Here is a 17,973-nt window from a genome sequence, read left to right as displayed (position 1 = left end):
CTAATACATAGAAACAAATAGGCAGCCAATATGGGGAGACAAAAAATAAGCCCCAAATGAAAATGAGAATTCTCCAAAAGAAGAGCTAAGTGAAATGGAGATAAGCAATTTATCAGATATAGAGTTCAGAATACTGATTGTAAGGATGCTGAGAAAAGATAGGGAAATTATGAAGGAAATTAAGAATGACATAGCAGAAATATAGAGTACATTCGAAGGAAAAAATAGCAGATTAGTGTAAACTGAGGATTAGATCAGTGAATAAGAAGAAACAGTAGAAAAAATCACTCAAAAAGAGATTCAAAAACAAAAGAAAAAATTGAAAAACAGGAGGAAAGTTTAAGGGAGCTGTGGGACAACATGAAAAATAACAATATTCTCATCATAGGAATGCCAGAAGGGGAAGAGAATAAGCAAGTGATAGAGAATTTCTCTGAAGAAATAATGGCAGAAAACTTCCCTTGCCCGGTGAAGAAAAAAGTGACACAAGTTCAGGAGGCACAGAGAGTCCCAAGCAAGAAGAACCCGAAGAGTCCCACGCCCAGATACATAATAATTAAAATGCAAAAATTCAAGAAAAAGAGACAATCTTAAAGGCAGCGAGACAAAAGCAATCACCTACCTACAAAGGAGCTCCCATAAGGCTGACTTCTCATCAGAAACGCCACAGGCAAGAAGGGAATGGAATGAAGTATTAAAGGTAATGAAAAGCAAGGATCTGAAACCAAGACTGCTCTATCCAGCACAGCAAACATTCGAGGTAGACAGTGAAATAAAGAGCTTCTCAGACTAAAAAAGGCTAAAGAATTTAACCTTTATGACCACCAAACCAGCATTGCAAGAATGTTAAAGGCACCGCTTTAATAAGTAGAAATATATAGAGAGAGAAACAGGCATAAAGAATTACAATGGCAATAGTTAAACACCTATCAATGATAACCTTAAGTGTTAATGGAATAAATGCTCCAATAAAAAGGCATAGGGTAGCTGAGTGGATAAGAAAACATGACCCAAATATATGCTGTCTACAAGAGGCCCACCTCAAAACAAAAAACTCACACAGGATGAGAGTGAAGAAATGGAAATTTTCAATGCAAATGGAATTGAAAAAAAAGCTGGGGTAGCAATATTCATATCTAACAAAACAGACTTCAAAATGAAGACCATAACGAGAGACAAAAAAAGTCACTGCAGCCCAGCCGGGCGTGGCTCAGCAGTTGAGCGTTGACCTAGGATCCAGGTGTTCGAGGTTCGATTCCCGGTCAGGGCACATGCCCGATTGCAGGCTTGATCAATGACCCTCTCATCATTGATGTTTCTCTCTCTCTCCCCCTCTCCTTTCCTCTCTCTGAAATCAATAAAGATATATTAAAAAAAGAAGAAGAAGAAAAAAAGAAAGGTCACTGCATAATACTGAAAGGATTGATCCAACAATAGGATATAACCCTGGCAAACATATATGCACCCAATATAGGAGCACATAAATTTATAAAAAAAACTTCTAAAGGACTTTAAGGGAGAGATTGACAGCAATACAGTCATAGTAGGGATTTAACACCCCACTGACTTCACTGGATATGTCTTCCAGACAAAAAATCAACAAGGAAACAGTCACCCTAAATGACACACTAGATCAGATGGATTTAATGGACATTTACAGAAAATTTCACCCCAAAGCTGCAGGATATATATACATCCTTCTCAAGGAGATTGGAATCATATCAAGCATCTCGGATCACAATGCCATGAAATTAGAAATAAACTACAGTAAAAACACTCAAAAACTTTCAAACACATGGAGGCTAAATAACATTATTAAACAATGAATGGGTTACCAAAGGGATCAAGGGAGAAATCAAAAACTCCCTGGAAACAAAGGAAAACAAACACACAACAACTCAAAATATACAGGACACAATGAAAGCAGTCCTAAGAGGGAAGTTTATAGCAGTACTGGCTTACCTCAAAAAACAAGAAAAACTTCTAATAAACTATCTAATACTACATCTTAAAGAATTAGAAAGAGCCCTAGCCAGTTTGGCTAAGTTGTTAGAGCGTCCACCTGTGGAGTAAAGGGTCCCGGGTTAGATGCAGGCTCGACCCTGTCTGGGGCATGTGTGGGAAGCAACAAATCAGTGTGTCTCTCTCACATTGATGTTTCTTTCCTCCTCTCTTTCTCTCTCCCTTCCACTCTCTCTGAAAAAGCAATGGTAAAAATATCCTCAGGTGAGGATTAAAAAAAAAAAAAAAAGAATTAGAAAGAGAACAACAATAAAAGCCCAGAGTAAGTAGAAGGGAGGAAATAATAAAGGTCAGAGTGGAAGTAAATGACATAGAGACTAAAAATAAATAAATAAAAAATACAAAAGATTGAGGAAACCAAAAGCTGGTTTTTTGAAAAGATAAAGAAGATTCATGAACCACTACCCAGACTCATCAAGAAACAGAGAGGACCCCAATAAATAAAATAAAAAAACAAAAGAGATGAAGTAACAACTGGCACCACATAAATACAAAGGATTGTAAGAAAATACTATGAACAGCCATATGCCAATAAACTGGACAACCTGGATGAAATGGACAAATTCCTAGAAAAATACAATCTTCCAAAGTTGAATCATGAATAATCAGAAAATCTGAATAGGCCAATAACAGGTGAAATTAAAGCAGTAATCAAAAAACTCCAAGCAAACAAAAGCCCTGGTCAGGACAACTTCACAGGGCCATTTTACCAAATATTCAAAGAAGAATGAATGCCTACCTTCCTCAAACTATTCCAAATACCCAAGAGGAAGGAATACTTCCAAGCTCTTTTAATGAGGCCAGCATTAGCCTAATTCCAAAACCAGATAAAAACACTACAAAGAAAGAAAATTACAGGCCAATATCCCTAATGAACATTGATGCTAAAATCCTCAACAAAATATTAGCAAATTGGATCTGGCAATATATTAAAAAGATCACACACCATGACCAAGTGGGATTTATTCCAGGGATGCAAGGTTGGTACAATACTCCCAAAACAATAAATGTGATACATCACATAAACAAATTGAAAGACAAAAATCACATGATCATATCAATAGATGCAGAAAAAGCATTCCACAAAAACCAACACCCATTTTTGATAAAAACTCTCAGCAAAGTAGGAACAGAGGGATCATACCTCAACATAAAAAAGGCCATATATGACAAACCTACAGCCAACATCATACTCAATGGGCAAAAACTAAAACCATTTCCCCTAAAAACAGGAACAAGATAGAGATGTCTGCTTTCACCAGTCTTATTGAATATAGTACTGGAAGCCCTAGCCGTAGCGATCAGATGAGAAGAAAAAACGAAAGGCATCCAAAAAGGAAAAGAGGAAGAAAAACTTTCATTATTCACAGATGACATGATATTATACATAAAAAACCCTAAAAACTCCACCAAAAAACTATAAGATTTAATAAATTAACTCAGGCCTGGCCAGGCATGGCTCAGCAGTTGAGCATTGACCTAAGATCCAGGAGATTGTGGTTCGATTCCAGGTCAGGGCACATGCCAGGGTTGTGGGCTCAATCCCCAGTGGGGGCATGTAGGAGGCAGCTGATCAATGATGACTCTCATCATCGATGTTTCTATCTCTCTCTCTCCCTCTCCCTTCCTCTCTCTGAAATCAATAAAGATATATTTTAAAAATAAATGAATAAATAAATAAATTCAGCAATGTAGCAGGATACAAAATTAACACCTGGAAATTAATGGCATTTTTATACAACAATAATGAACTCTCAGAAAGAGAAACTAAAAATAACAATAACATTTACCACTGCAACAAAAAAAAATTAAGATACTTAGGAGTAAACTTAACCAAGAAATTAAAAGAACTGTACTCAGAAAACTACAGAATGTTGAAAAAAGAGACAGAGAAGATACAAACAAGTGGAAGAATATACTGTGTTTATGGATTGGTAGAATTAACATCATTAAAAGGTCCATACTACCCAAAGAAATCTATAAATTCAATGCAATCCCTATTAAAATACCAATTGTACATTTCACAGATGTAGAACATATACTCCAAAAATTTATATGGAACCAAAAAAAAAAAAGGACCCCAAATAGCTGCAGCAATTTTGAGAAAGATGATCAAAGTTGAAGGGATCATAATACCAGGTATCAAGTTATACTACAAAGCCACTGTGATCCAAACAGCCTGGTACTGGCACAAGAACAGGCATATAGATCCATGGAACAGAACAGAGAACCCAGAAATTGACCTAAGCCATTATGCTCAATCAATATTTGACAAAGGAGGCAAGAGCATAGAATTGAGTAAAGACAGTCTCTTCAATAAATGATGTTGGGAAAACTGGACAGGTACATTAAAAAATGAAACTGGACTACCAAGTTACACCATAGGCCAGAATAAACTCAAAATGGATAAAAGACTTAAGTGTAAGTTGTGAAACCATAAAAATCCTAGAAGGAAGCATAGGCAGCAAAATATCAGACATCTTATGTAGCAGAATTTTCACTGATACATTCCCTAGGGCAAGAGAAACAAAGGAAAAAATAAACAAATGGGACTACATCAAAATAAAAAGTTCTGCCTGTCTGGTGTGGCTCAGTGGTTGAGCACCGACCTATGATCCAGGAGACCGTGGTTCGATTCCCAGGGCACAAACTCAGGTTTCGGGCTTGATCCCCAGTAGGAGGTATGTGGGAGACAGCAGATCAATGACTCTCTAATAATTGATGTTTCTATCTCTCTCTCTCCCTCTCCCTTCCTCTCTCTAAAATCAATAAAGACGTATTTTTTAAAAAATAAAAAATATAAAAATGAAAAGCTTCTGTGCAGCAAATGAAATCAGCATCAAAATGAAAAGGAAACCCACTGTATGGAAGAACATATTCGACAATGGTTCATCTGATAATGGGTTAATTTCCAAAATATATAAAGTACTCATACAACTCAACAAAAGGAAGACAAACAATCCAATTAAAAAATGGGCAAAGGACCTGAATAGACACTTCTCCAAAGAGGACATATAAATGGTCAAGAGACGCATGAAAAAATGCTCAATGTCGTTAATCATTAGAGAGATGCAAATTAAAATGACAATGAGATACCACCTCACACCTTTCAGAATGGATACTATCAATATCCACAAACAAGAAGTGCTGGTGAGGATGTAGAGAACCCTCGTTCACTCCTGGTGTGAATGAAAACAGTATGGACTTTTCTCAAAAAATTAAAAATGGAAATGCCATTTGACCTAGTGATCCCACTTCTAGAAATATATCCTAAGAAACTTTAAACACTAATCAGAAAGAATATGTGCATCTCCATGTTCATAGCAGTGTCATTTACCATAGATAAGATCTGGAAACAGCCCAAGTGCCCATCAGTAGATGAGTGAATAAAAAAGCTGTAGTACATTTACACAATGGAATACTATGCAGCTATAAAAAAGAGGGATCTCTTACCCTTTAAGAAAACATGGAAGGAACCTTATGGAGATTATTATGCTAAGAGAAATAAGCCAGTCAGAGAAAGAAAAGTAATACATGATCTCAATTATATGAGAAATCTAGTGAACGAAATAAAATGGCAAATAAAATAGATCCAGAGACATGGAAGCATGCAACAGACTGATGATTCTCATAGGGAAAGGCAGGGGGAGGCAGGAAGAGATTAACCAAACAATTTATATGCATATATGCATAACCCATGGGCATAGACAATAATGTGGTGAAGGCCTCACGAGGGAAGGAATAGGGAGGAGTGGTCATTGGGGGGAGAACGGGGACATTTGTAATACTTTCAACAATAAAGATTAAAGCAGCAACAACAATAACAACAAAAAGAGAAATGGTTTCATGATATCAGGCTTTGTCAAATGGTATACAGAAAAACCAAAGACCTTCTTTTGTTTGTTTTTGTAAAGGTAGAGATGATTTGTTTAGTTTAAGATATGTTCTCTGATGTCCTTGTAGGGTATGCAAGTAGAAATATGGTACAAAACTAGTTTGGACATATAAACCTGGAGCTTATGAAAGAAGTCTTCACCTACATGTTCATAGTTCTATGGGAGAATCTGAATTTTACCTGTAGTTTAAAAGAACAATTAATTTGGAGATTGTCCATATTCCCATTAAGCTTTTATCTATGGCAAAGGTGTACCAGAATTCCTTACCCCATACATGGGAGAAACAAAGCAAGGAAAATTACCTTTGCCATTCCAACTGAACTGGCATTCAATTCTGAGATTCCTTGGTTGGTCTTGTCTCCACGTTCCCATATTCCAAAGTCCTGGCATAAAATAACCAATATACCATTAGCAAATCATCACTACTAAATGTTTAACAGATGCACAACACTTGAATAAAAGGCACACATAATAGCTAATTTGCCATACTTATATGTACCCACAATGCTCACTAAGGATATGCAAATGAGTTCAGTTGACCCCATAGATATTTTTCAAGTAACTTTGAATTCTAGTGGGGCCTCCAAGAAGTTGGAGGACTCCTGGACAGTTGACCTGTACTAAAACCTCTAGTTCAGTCCATCTAGAGAGGTACCTCTCAAAAATTTCCATTAAAGCAGATACCGAAGGGGTCTAGGAAATGAAGCCGAAACCACACCCAGATATTTAATCTAAAATTTCCATTCTAATTTTACTTCATATTGGCATTGAAAATGTTCCATGCACTGACCAATGCACTTTACACTATTATCTTCCTTAATCATTACATTTTACAGATGACAAAACTGAGGAGCAAAGAGAGGTTATGTGATTTACCCAAGAACACACAGCTAATAAGTGACAGAGCTAGGATTACAATTCAAGTACTCTCACTCCAAAGCTTACATTTTTAACTATAGCTCTTTGTGGCCTCTTTATAATATACAGATAACAGTTAAAATTACTTTTTAATTTTTTTTATTTTTGTTTAAAATACTACAAATGTGCCTTTTTCTCCACAATGACTCATTCCACCTCGTCTCATCCCTCTCCCCAGTCCCGCTCCCCACCATTGCCCCTGTCGTTGGGTTGTGCACATATGCATATAAATTCTTTGGTTAATCTCTCACCCTCCACCTACCCACTCTCTTCCATCCTTCGGACATTTGTCAGTCTGATCTATGCCTCCATGTCATTGAATCTATTCTGTTCATCAGTTTATTAAGCTCCTTAGATTCCACACATAAGCGAGATCATGTGATATTTCTCTTTCTTTGTCTGGTTTATTTCACTTAGCATAATTTTCTCCAGGTCCATTCATACTATCCAAAATGATATGAGATCCTTCTTCTTTATACCTGCGTAGTATTCCATGGTGTATATGTCCCACAGCTTTTTTATCCACTCATCTACTGATGGGCACTTGGGCTGTTTCCAGGTCTTAGCTATTGTAAATTGCAGTGCTAAGAACATAGGGGTGCATATTTTCTTTCTGATTAGTGTTTTAGGATTCTTAGGACATATTCCTAAAAGTGGGATTGCGGTGTCAAAAGGAAGCTCCATGTTTAATTTTTTTATATATATATCTTTATTGATTTCAGAGAGAGGAAAGGAGAGGGAGAGAGAGATAGAAACATCAATGATGATAGAGACATTGATCGAGCCCGTAACCCGGGCATGTGCCCTGCCCGGAAATCGAACCCCAATCACCTGGATCCTAGGTTGACGCTCAACCGCAGAGCCATGCCCAGCTGGGCTCCATGTTTAATTCTTTGAGGAACCTCCATACTGTTTTCCATACTGGTTGCACCAGTCTACATTCCCACTAGCAGTGTACTAGGGTTCTCCTTTCTCCACATCCTTGCCAGCGCAACTCGTTTATTGATTTGTTGATGGTAGCCATTCTGACAGGTGTGAAGTGATACCTCATTGTGGTTTTAATTTGCATCTCTCTGATGATTAGTGACATTGAGCATTTTCTCATATGTCTCTTGGCCATCTGTATGTCCTCCTTGGAAAAGTGTCTATTGATGTCCTTTGCCCATTTCTTAATTGGGTTGTTTGTCTTCCTCCTGCTGAGTAGTATGAGTTCTTTGTACACTTTGGAAATTAGCCCCTTATCAGATACATCCTTGGTAAATATGTTTTCCCAGACAGTGGGGTTCCTTTGTATTTTGAGGCTGTTTTCTTTTGCTGTGCAGAAGCTTTTTAGTTCGAAGTAGTCCCATTTGTGTTTTTCTTTTATTTCTATTGCCGTAGGAGATGTATCAGTGAAAATTCCTCTACGTGGGATATCTGTGACTTTACTGCCTATGTTTTCTTCCAGGATTTTTATGGTTTCATGACTTATGTTTAAGTCTTTTATCCATTTTGAGTTTATTTTTGTGGTGAAAGCTGGTTTTCTAGTTTCATTTTTTTGCATGTAGCTGTCCAATTTTCCCAGCACCACTTACTGAAGAGCCTGGATTTACTCCATTGGATGCTCTTGTCTCCTTTGCCAAATATTAACTGACTATAATGGTTTGGGTCTATTTCTGGGGTGTCTGTTCTGTTCCATTGATCTACATATCTGTTGTTGTACCAATACCAGGTCGTTTCGATTACAATGGCTTTGTGGTACAGTTTGATGTCGGGGAAAGTGATCCCTCTCACTCTGTTCTTTTTTCTCAAGATGGCTGCAACTATTTGGGGTCTTTTTGGTTCCATATAAATTTTCAAAATGTTTCTTCTAGATCTGTGAAATATGCTGTTGGTATTTTAATAGGAATTGCATTGAATCTATAAATTGCTTTGTGTAATATGGACATTTTAATGATATTAATTCTTCCAATCCATGAGCATGGTATATTCTTCCACTTGTTTATGTCTTCCTCTACTTTTCTCAGTGTACCATAGTTTTCCGAGTACAGGTCTTTTACATCCTTAGTTAAATTATTCCTAGGTATTTTATTTTTTTACTTGCAATGGTAAATGGTATTGTTTTTTTAGTTTCTCTCTCTGAAATATCATTGTTGGTGTATAAGAATGCCATTGATTTCTAGATGTTGATTTTGTATCCAGCTGCCTTGCCAAATTCATTTATCAAATCTAGTAGTACTTTGATGGAGTCTTTAAGGTTTCTATGTACAATATCATGTCATCTGCAAATAATGACAGTTTTACTTCCTCCTTTCCAATTTGGACACTTTTCATGTTTTCTTCCTGTCTGATGGCTGTGGCAAGGACTTCCAGTACTATGTTGAATAAGAGTGGTGAAAGTGGGCACTCCTGTCTTGTTCCTGATTTAAGGAAAATGGTTTTAGTTTTTCACCATTGAGTATGATGTTGGCCGTAGGTTTGTCATATATGGCCTTTATTATATTGAGGTATGATCCCTCTATTTCCACTGGGCTAAGAGATTTTATTAGAAATGGGTGCTAGATTTTGTCAAATGCTTTTTCTGCATCTATTGATATGATCATATGATATTTGTCCTTCATTTTGTTTATGTGATGTAACACATTTATTGATTTGCGGATGTTATACCAGCCTTGCATCCCTGGAATAAATCCCACTTGGTTGTGATGTATGATCTTTTAAATGTATTGCTGGATCCAGTTTGCTAGTATTTTAGTGAGGATTTTAGCATCTATGTTCATCAGGGATACTGACTTGTAATTTTCTTCTTTGTAGTGTCTTTATCTGGTTTTGGGATTACAATGATACTTGTCTCATAAAAAGAGTTTGGGAGTTTTCCCTCCTCTTGGATTTTCTCGAATTGTTTGAACAGAATAGGTGTTAATTCTTCTTTGAATGTTTGATTAAACTCGTCTGTAAATCCATCTAGTCAGGGCTTTTGTTTGCTGGGAGTTTTATTATTACTGCTTCAATTTCATTAATTGTTATCAGCCTATTCAGGTTTTCTGCCTCTTCTTGATTCAGCTTTGGAAGGTTGTATGCTTTTAGGAACTTGTCCATTTCACCCATGTTGTCCAAATTGTTGGCATATACTTGCTCATAGTATTTTCTTACACTCCTTTGTATTTTTGTTGGGTCGGTTGTTATATTGCCTCTTTCATTTCTGATTTTATTTATTTGGGTCTTCTCTCTTTGTTTCTTGATGAGTCTGGTGAAAGGTGCATCAACCTTTTTTATCTTTTCAAAAAGCCACCTCTTGATTTCATTGAATTTTGTATTGTTTTTTTAGTCTCTATGTCATTAATTTCTGCTCTGATCTTTATTATTCCCTTCCTTCTGCTTCCTTGGGGATTTTCTTGGTGTTCTCATTCCAGTTCTTTTAATCGTTGTGCTAGATGGTTCATTAGAGTTTTTCTTATTTCTTGAAATAGCCCTGTAATGCTATGAATTTTCCTCTCAGAACTGCTTCCGCTGTGTCCATAGATTTTGGGTGGTTGTCTGGTCATTTTCATTTTTTTCATAAAGTGTTTGATTTTTTCCTTGATCTCACTGGTAACCCATTCATTGTTTAATAGCATGCTATTTAGCTTCTATGTGTTTGAATATTTTAGAGGTTTATTTTTATAGTGCTCAATTTCAAGAAGATGCTTGATATGATTTCAATCTTCTTGTATTTGTGAGACTTGCCTTGTGCCTTAATATGTGGTCTATTTTTGAGAATGTCCCTTATTCACTTGAGAAGATTGTGTATTCTGCTGTTTTAGAATGAAATGTTCTGTAAATGTCAATTAAATCCATTTGGTGTAATGGGTCATTTAAGGTCTGTGTTTCCCCGTGATTTTTGTCTTGATGATCTGTCCAGTGCTGACAGTGGGGTGTTAGTGTCCCTCACTATGATTTTGTTGCTGTCAATTTCCCCCTTAAAGTCCTCCAAGGGATGTTTTATATATTTAGGTACTCCTATATTGGGTGGATATATATTTATAAGGGTTATTTCCTCCTGTTGGATGGATCCCTTTAGTATTATGTAGTGACTATCTTTGTCTGTTGTTATGGTCTTTATTTTGAAGTCTGTTTTGTCAGAAATAAGTATTGCTACTCCAGGTTTCTTTTCCTTTCCATTTGCATGGAAGATTTTATTCCATCCCTTCAATTTTAGCCTGTGTGAATCTTGCTCTCAGGTGGGTCTCTTGTAGACAACATATATTTGGGTCCTGTTTTCTTATCCATTCAGCTACTCTATGTCTTTGATTGGACAATTTATTCCATTTACATTTAAGGTTTCTATTGATATAAACTTATTTAATGCCATTTTCCCCCTTTATGCTGATGTACCTTTCTCTCACTATTCCTTCTTTTTCTTAGAGCAGTGCTTTTAGCATTTCTTGCAATGCTGGTTTGGTGGTACTGAACTCCTTTAGCCTTTTTTTCTCTGAGAAGCTCTTTATTTCACCTTCAATTTTAAATGATAGCCTTGCTGGATAAAGCAATCTTGGTTGCATGGTCTTGCTTTTCATTACTTGGAGAACTTCATGCCACTCCCTTCTAGCCTGAAGAGTCTCTATTGAGAAATCAGCTGTCAGCCTTATGGGGGTTCCATTGTAGGTCACTGCTTGTCTCTCTCTTGCAGCCCTTAATATTTTCTTTGTCCTTGACATTTGCCATTTTAATTATGATGTGTCTTGGAGTGGGTCTCTTTGGGTCCCTCTTGTTTGGAACCCTCTGTGCTTTCTGAACTTGTGTAGCTTTCTCCCTCTCCAGCCTAGGGAAGTTTTCTGTCATTATTTCCTCCACCAAGTTCTCTATCCCTTGCTCTCTTTACTCCCCCTCTGGCACTCCTATAATGAGAATACTGTTTTCCTTCATGTTTTCCCAAAGCTCCCTTAGACTGTCCTCATGCTTTTTAAGTGTTTTTATTTTTGCTGCTCTGATTGATTATTTCTACCTTGTCTTCTAACTCACTTATTCTATCCTCTGCTTCATTAAGCCTGCTTTTAATTCTTTCCAGTGCATTCCTTATATCAGATACAGCATTCTTTATCTCTGTCTGATTTTTGTTTATGCTATGTATCTCTTTTCATGTTTGCACTAAGGTCCTCGATCTTATCATCTAGTGTCTTCTTAAGTTCCTTGAGCATCTTGATAATCAATACTCTGAACTCTGTTTCTGATAACTTGCTTAACTCCATCTCATCAAAGTCCTTTTCTTGCAATTTTCCCTTTTCTTCAATTTGGCGGTTGTTTCTTTGTCTCCCCATTTTGGTAGGTGTTAGTGTTTGTATCTATATATTAGGTATATTTGCTGTATCCCAGTCTTGTGGGAAGGGATTTCATAGTGTGAGACCAGTGGATCCCAGAGGTGTGTTTTCCTTATACTTTTGAGCTTTTTTCTCTAGGCATGTTCTTTTTGTGGGTGTCCCTTTTGTGGGTTCTTTGGGTGCTCCTGTTGTGGTTTGGTCTAGTGTGTTGTTCACCAGTCCTTGGGTGGACTCTCCTTTCAGGTTGGCTAACTGTGTGTCTCAGCCTCAACCTCACCGTGTAAGCTGTTGTATGGGTGCTAGCAAGGCAGTACAATACCCAACTAAATTTCCAGGAAACAACAATTATCTCACAAAATATCTTGACAGTCAAAATGAAAATAATTCAAGTGAAAAGAGAACTTGGAGACTGAAGGGAGAACACAAGTTCTAGAGGGGAAAAAAATAGCTTAAAAAAAAGAGAAAGAAAAGTAAAGCTTAGAGAAAGTATTTTGTTGTTAATAGTGACTAAAATTTAGAAAATAATGATAATAAACTAAAATGTAAAAAATAGAGAAACTACTGGGAGATAATAGAGGCAGAGAAAAGATTCTGAAAGAAGGGCGAGGAAACAATTATGAGAAAGAATAGGAATAGGATAATAGTTGAAAATGAAAAACTAAAAATACATTAAAGGGAATAAGAGAAACTAACAATCGAATAAAAGGACAGGGAAACAGAAGGGAGGAAAGCAAAAGACAGAGGGAAAAGGCTGGGAGAAGCAAGATGGTGGCATAGGTAACAGCTGCACCCACTGCCTCCCGCAACCACATCAAAATTACAACTAAAATACAGAACCACCATCACTCAGAACCTCCTGAAATCCAGCTGAACAGAAGCCCTACAACCAGGGAACTGAAGAAGCACCGAGACTGGTAGGAGGGGCACAGATGCAGGTGGATTGGGGCTGAATTGGAGGCATGCCAGGGGCCCACACCCGGTTCTGCGCTTTAAAGCCAGGAGGGAATCTTGGCTGTGGGGGTTTCCTGGAGGAGTGAGGGGTCCCAGCCCCACAGCAGGCCCCCAGTCCAGGGATCCAAGACCAGGAAGAGGTGTCCCCACAACTTCAGGCTGTGAAACCAGTGGGGACTGTGGCTGAGGGATGCGGAGGCTGCAGGAGCCCCAGGGAGCTCCTCTTAAAGGACCGCACATAGACTCACTCAGACGCACTCCCTCTGAGCCCCAGCGCCGGGCAGCAGTCTGCACAAACCTGGGACACTTGGGGAGGAACTAACCTGCCTGAAATTGGGCGAGAGGTGGAGGGTCAGATTCCTCCCAGGCAGAAGAGCTGGCGGAGGCCATTGCTCCTGTGGCGAGTCCGCCTCACACACCCGGCAAGCAAGCGCCATATTTGAATCACCAGCACCTGACTCACACCTTTGGCCCTGCCCCGTGATTCCCGAAGGCCCTGCCCCTCCAAACTGCAAGCTCATCCAGGCCATTTCTAGTGGCTTTTTTATGCAAGTGGCCTCTCGAGCCTCATGCTTAGAAATTTCCTAAAATCTCTCAAACAAGCAGCAGTGGGCCCCATACAGCTTGATAAGTGGCCCCAGGCCTGGAACTAGCGGCAGCCTGCATTGTTTCATAGCTTGGCCTCTCGTGGACAACGCAAAGCCCAGCACAAGTAGAAGCCAACTATGGTTTGCTGTGTAGCTCATGCTGGGTGTCCCTGGGAAAGGCACTGGAACAGGCTGACTTTGCACCTCCCTGGAAGCCCCAGAGACAGTGTACCTGGAGGTCAGACTTGACCAAGCTGGATTACAACCCTACCACATCCACGAGTGACACTCATGGGGCCCACTTGGTGAACACCAAAGCTCCACTGAAGTAAATCCTGCTCCATAGGGGTGTCTCCAGCACAGCAGCTTTTTGGCTGTAGTTGCAGCTGGTCCTCACAGCTGATTGGCCTGGGGGTCAGTTCCTCCCAGGGACGCCAACAGCAACCAAGGCTCAACTACAACAGGACAGAGCACACAGTCCACACATGGGAGCACCTAGAAGGCCCAGCTCAGGTGACTGGGGAGGCTGAACCACTGGACCCTACAAGACACCTACTGCACAAATCCACTCTACAAATTCCAGGAGACATAGGAGCTCTACCTAATACATAGAAACAAACACCAGGAAGCAGCCAAAATGTGGAGGCAAAGAAACATGTCAGAAAGGAAAGAACAGAAGAAATCTCTAGAAGAGGAACTAAATGAAATAGATCCAAGCAAGCTAACAGATAGAGAGTTCAGAATTTTGGTTATAAGGATGTTTAAGCATACTGTTAGGAAAATAACTGAGAAAATCGATAACATAATAAAGTACCAATTTGAAATGAAGGCTACAGGAAATGAAATGAAGAATGATTTACATGGAATCAACAGTAGAGTAGAGGACGATCAGAATCAAATCAGCAATTTGGAACATGAGAAAACAAAAAACACCCAACCAGAAGAGCAAAAAGAAAAAAGAATCCAGAAATATGAAGATAGTATAAGGAGCCTCTGGGACAACTTCAAGAGGCCCAACATTCATATTATTGGGGTGCCAGAAGGAGAGGAAAGAGACCAAGGAATTGAAAACCTATTTGATAAAATAATTACAGAAAACTTCCCCTACCTGGGGAAAGAAATAGACTTACAAGTCCAGGAAGCACAGAGGGTCCCAAACAAGAGGAATCCAAAGAGGCCCACAGCAAGACACATCATAATTAAAATGCCAAAGGTTAAAGACAAAGAGAGAATCTTAAAAGCAGCAAGAGAAAAGTAGTTAGTTACCTACAAGGGAGCACGCACACGACTGTCAGATGATTCCTCAAAAGAAACTTTGCAGGCCAGAAGGGAGTGGCAAGAAATATTCAAAGTGATGAAAAACATGGAACCACAACCAAGATTGCTCTACCCAGCAAAGCTATCATTTAGAATTGAAGGTCAAATAAAGAGCTTCACAGATAAGAAAAAGCTAAAGGAGTTCATCAGCACTAGACAAGCACTACAGGAAAAATTGAAGGGTCTTCTTTAAGAAGAAGCTAATGAACAAAAGAATCTCATGAAGTAAATAGATCCAGAGACATTGACACATGGAACAGACGATGATATTTCAGAGGAAAGAACAAGGGGGGGTGGAGAGTGGGAAGAAATTAACCGAAGAAGTTATATGAATAACCAATGGACACAGTTAATAATGGGGTGAAGGCCTGGGAAGCGGGTAGGAGAGAAGTGGAGGGAATCAATTTTGGGGGAAAATGGGATATCTGTAATACTCTCAACAATAAAGATAAATTTAAAATAAATAAATAAATAAATATAAATAAAACAAAAAAAGAAAAAAAAAGTTATACGAATGGATCAAGAGGAGAGAGAAAGAGATAAACCCGGGCAGGGAATGAGTCCAGTAAGAGATTTGGGGGAAACTATAGAGAAAAGCAGTAAAGTTGTTGGTTATAATGATAAAGTCGTAGCCATTAAGCAGGAATATCAAGAAAGTCCTGATATTAGAAGGATAAACAAAATGAAGCAAAGAAACAAAACAAAAAACAAGCTAAGCAAAACAAAATTCTTTAAAAAAATAAAATAAAATAAATTAATTAAAAAAATTAAAAAAAAATTTTAAAAGTTATTATAAAATTTAAAACGAAGAAAAAAACAAATGATTTTTTCCCCCTTTCTCTTCTTCCTAAGGAAAAAAGAGAAAAAACAAACAAACAAAACCAACAAAAGACAATCAGGTGAATTTCTTCTGGGAGGCTTGTGTTGTCTGCGGCTCACTGTTTTGTACGCTGATTTCCGTTCTCCTGGGAGGTACCTGTGTATCAGACAATGTGAGGAGCTTTCTAGGTTTGGCTCTGGTGTCCTTAGCTAGATGGTTGGTCTGAGGCTCTCCGTGGACCACCTTCTCTTGTCAGCTATTTTGTAACTTTGTAGTTGCCTGGTCTTACTCTAGAGTCTCTGTAGAGTCTTTAGGGTGCAGGATGGCTAGTGTAGCTCAGGGTATCACTCCCCTTACTTAGAGGTTTCACTGTCAGGCACTCACTGTGAGTGAGTTAGTCTCTGCTCCACAGCCAGCTCCTCAGTCCCTACCCTGTCCTCTGATTCTAGTTGCCCATACACTGGCCTGCTGCAGTTTCAGATTGACTTCAGTCTGTTGCCTTTTCTGTATGGGCCATTTTAGCAGCCTACGATCAGTGGGTTTGATTAAAGAACATTCCAGTGAGCTCTTTGCCTGTACCACCCCCAGCAGGGGTTTTCAGCTTTTCCTCCAGTCCCCAAACAACAGTCCTTGAGAGCTTTATTCTTGTAATGTCCTCCTGTGAGCTGTTCTCCCTTTCCTCTCAGTACTGTGTCCTGTGGGGGGTATCTGGGGCCTCAGTGAGCTGGACAAGCCCCTTTCCTGTTGGGGGTGGTGCTCCCAGTCTGAAGGAGAGGCAGGTAGGCTTCTCTTCTTTCCCTGCTCTGGTTGGCTAGCCTCACCAGGCCCACCCATCAAAGAGTCTACTCTGAAGACACCAATCCCAGCCTCCCCTGGCCTACCAGCCCAGTGCACTCCGGGAAGGTGGGAGCCAGTTCAGAGATCAAAAACTCAAAAATGAACAAAGCAACACACAGGCAGAGAGTCTGCCCAGCAATGTCCCCCTGCCCGCATGCCAAGGAACCCATCAGGAGGGGACCCAAAGTCAGCTACACGCAGCTCCTCTGCACACTGATCTCAGTAAAGCTGGGGCAGCTCCATGCTCCACCATGGTGCCCCTCAGGGCTGGTCACAAATCCGAGTCTTAGCACCAGGAGCTCGGGGAGGGAGGGTTCTCCCCCTCCCGTCCCCCCTACCACGCATATTCAATGCTTTCTGGGGCTCAACACACTGTCTTACAAGGAGGCAGTGTCCCCGTGTGCTGCTGCTGAGTCCTAACCTCTGGTCCCTTACTACTCGGGTGCCACACACTTTGGGACAGCCTTTCTTATGGTCGGCACCCTGAGCATTAGATGCTGGTCTGGTAGCATCTGCCATTAAAAGCTTTGTTTCCTAGGAAGGAGCTGTCTCTTTCTAGCAGATTCACCGCTCCCCTGGGTCCCTCTGCTTTCAGTGAGGGGCACTCCTTCCCCTCTCCTGTGCTCCAGGTGTGAGATCCCCGCTTTTGGATTCCGGTCCACACTCCTGAGGGGAAGGAGCTTCGCAGCCTCCAAGCATTGGGGTTGGAGCCCAGCACAGGCTTCAGGGGGAACTCCCCCTTTCTACAACCCTCCTGTCTTACCAGACTCTATGATTTTTCTTCAGTTCTCCCTACTTGCACTATCTAAAATTACTTTTAATAAACTTTATTTTGAAATAACTTTAGACTTCAAAGAAGTTACAAAACTAGTATAGTGAGTTTCCATACACCTTTCACTCAGCTTTCCTTAATGTTAACACCTGACATAACCATAGTACAACTATCAAAGCTAAGAAATTAACATCAGAAAAATACTAGTAACCAAATTATCGACTTTATTAGGATTTCACCACTTTTTTCCACTAATATAGCCTTTTTATATTCTAGGATCCAGGACAGAATACCAGGCTACATTTGTCATGCCTCCTTAGTCTCTTCCAATCAGTTACAATTCCTACAGTCTTGTTTTTCATGATCTTGACACTCTTTGAAGATTAGTTGTCAAGTGTTTTATAGATTTCCCTAAATCTGGGTTTGCCTCATATCTTTTCTTACTTAGATTGAGGTTATGCATTTTGAGCAAGAATACTACAGACACTATGCTGTGCCCTTCTCAGTGCATTATATCATGGGGTACATGATGTTGTTATGTCTTATCTCTGGTGATGTTAACTTTCATCACTTGGTT

At 39.4% G+C, this 17,973-nt stretch overlaps 1 protein-coding gene across 4 annotated transcripts in view; it reads right to left on the bottom strand.

Moving 5' to 3' along the window:
• The window catches only part of PHKA1 (phosphorylase kinase regulatory subunit alpha 1), a 208,119-nt gene that overhangs the window by 157,876 nt on the left and 32,270 nt on the right, over positions 1-17,973 (bottom strand). For all 4 annotated transcript variants that reach the window (XM_016217630.2, XM_016217631.2, XM_016217634.2 and 1 more), the window contains exon 6: positions 6,221-6,301. In XM_016217630.2, coding sequence (XP_016073116.1) covers positions 6,221-6,301 — 81 coding nt within the window. The remainder of the gene's footprint in view (positions 1-6,220; positions 6,302-17,973) is intronic.

The sequence above is a fragment of the Miniopterus natalensis genome, chromosome X, assembly GCF_054644295.1.
Source record: "Miniopterus natalensis isolate mMinNat1 chromosome X, mMinNat1.hap1, whole genome shotgun sequence".
NCBI lineage: Eukaryota > Metazoa > Chordata > Mammalia > Chiroptera > Miniopteridae > Miniopterus > Miniopterus natalensis.
Note: the sequence above shows the minus strand (reverse complement) of the source record. Positions and strands in the feature narration are given on the sequence as shown.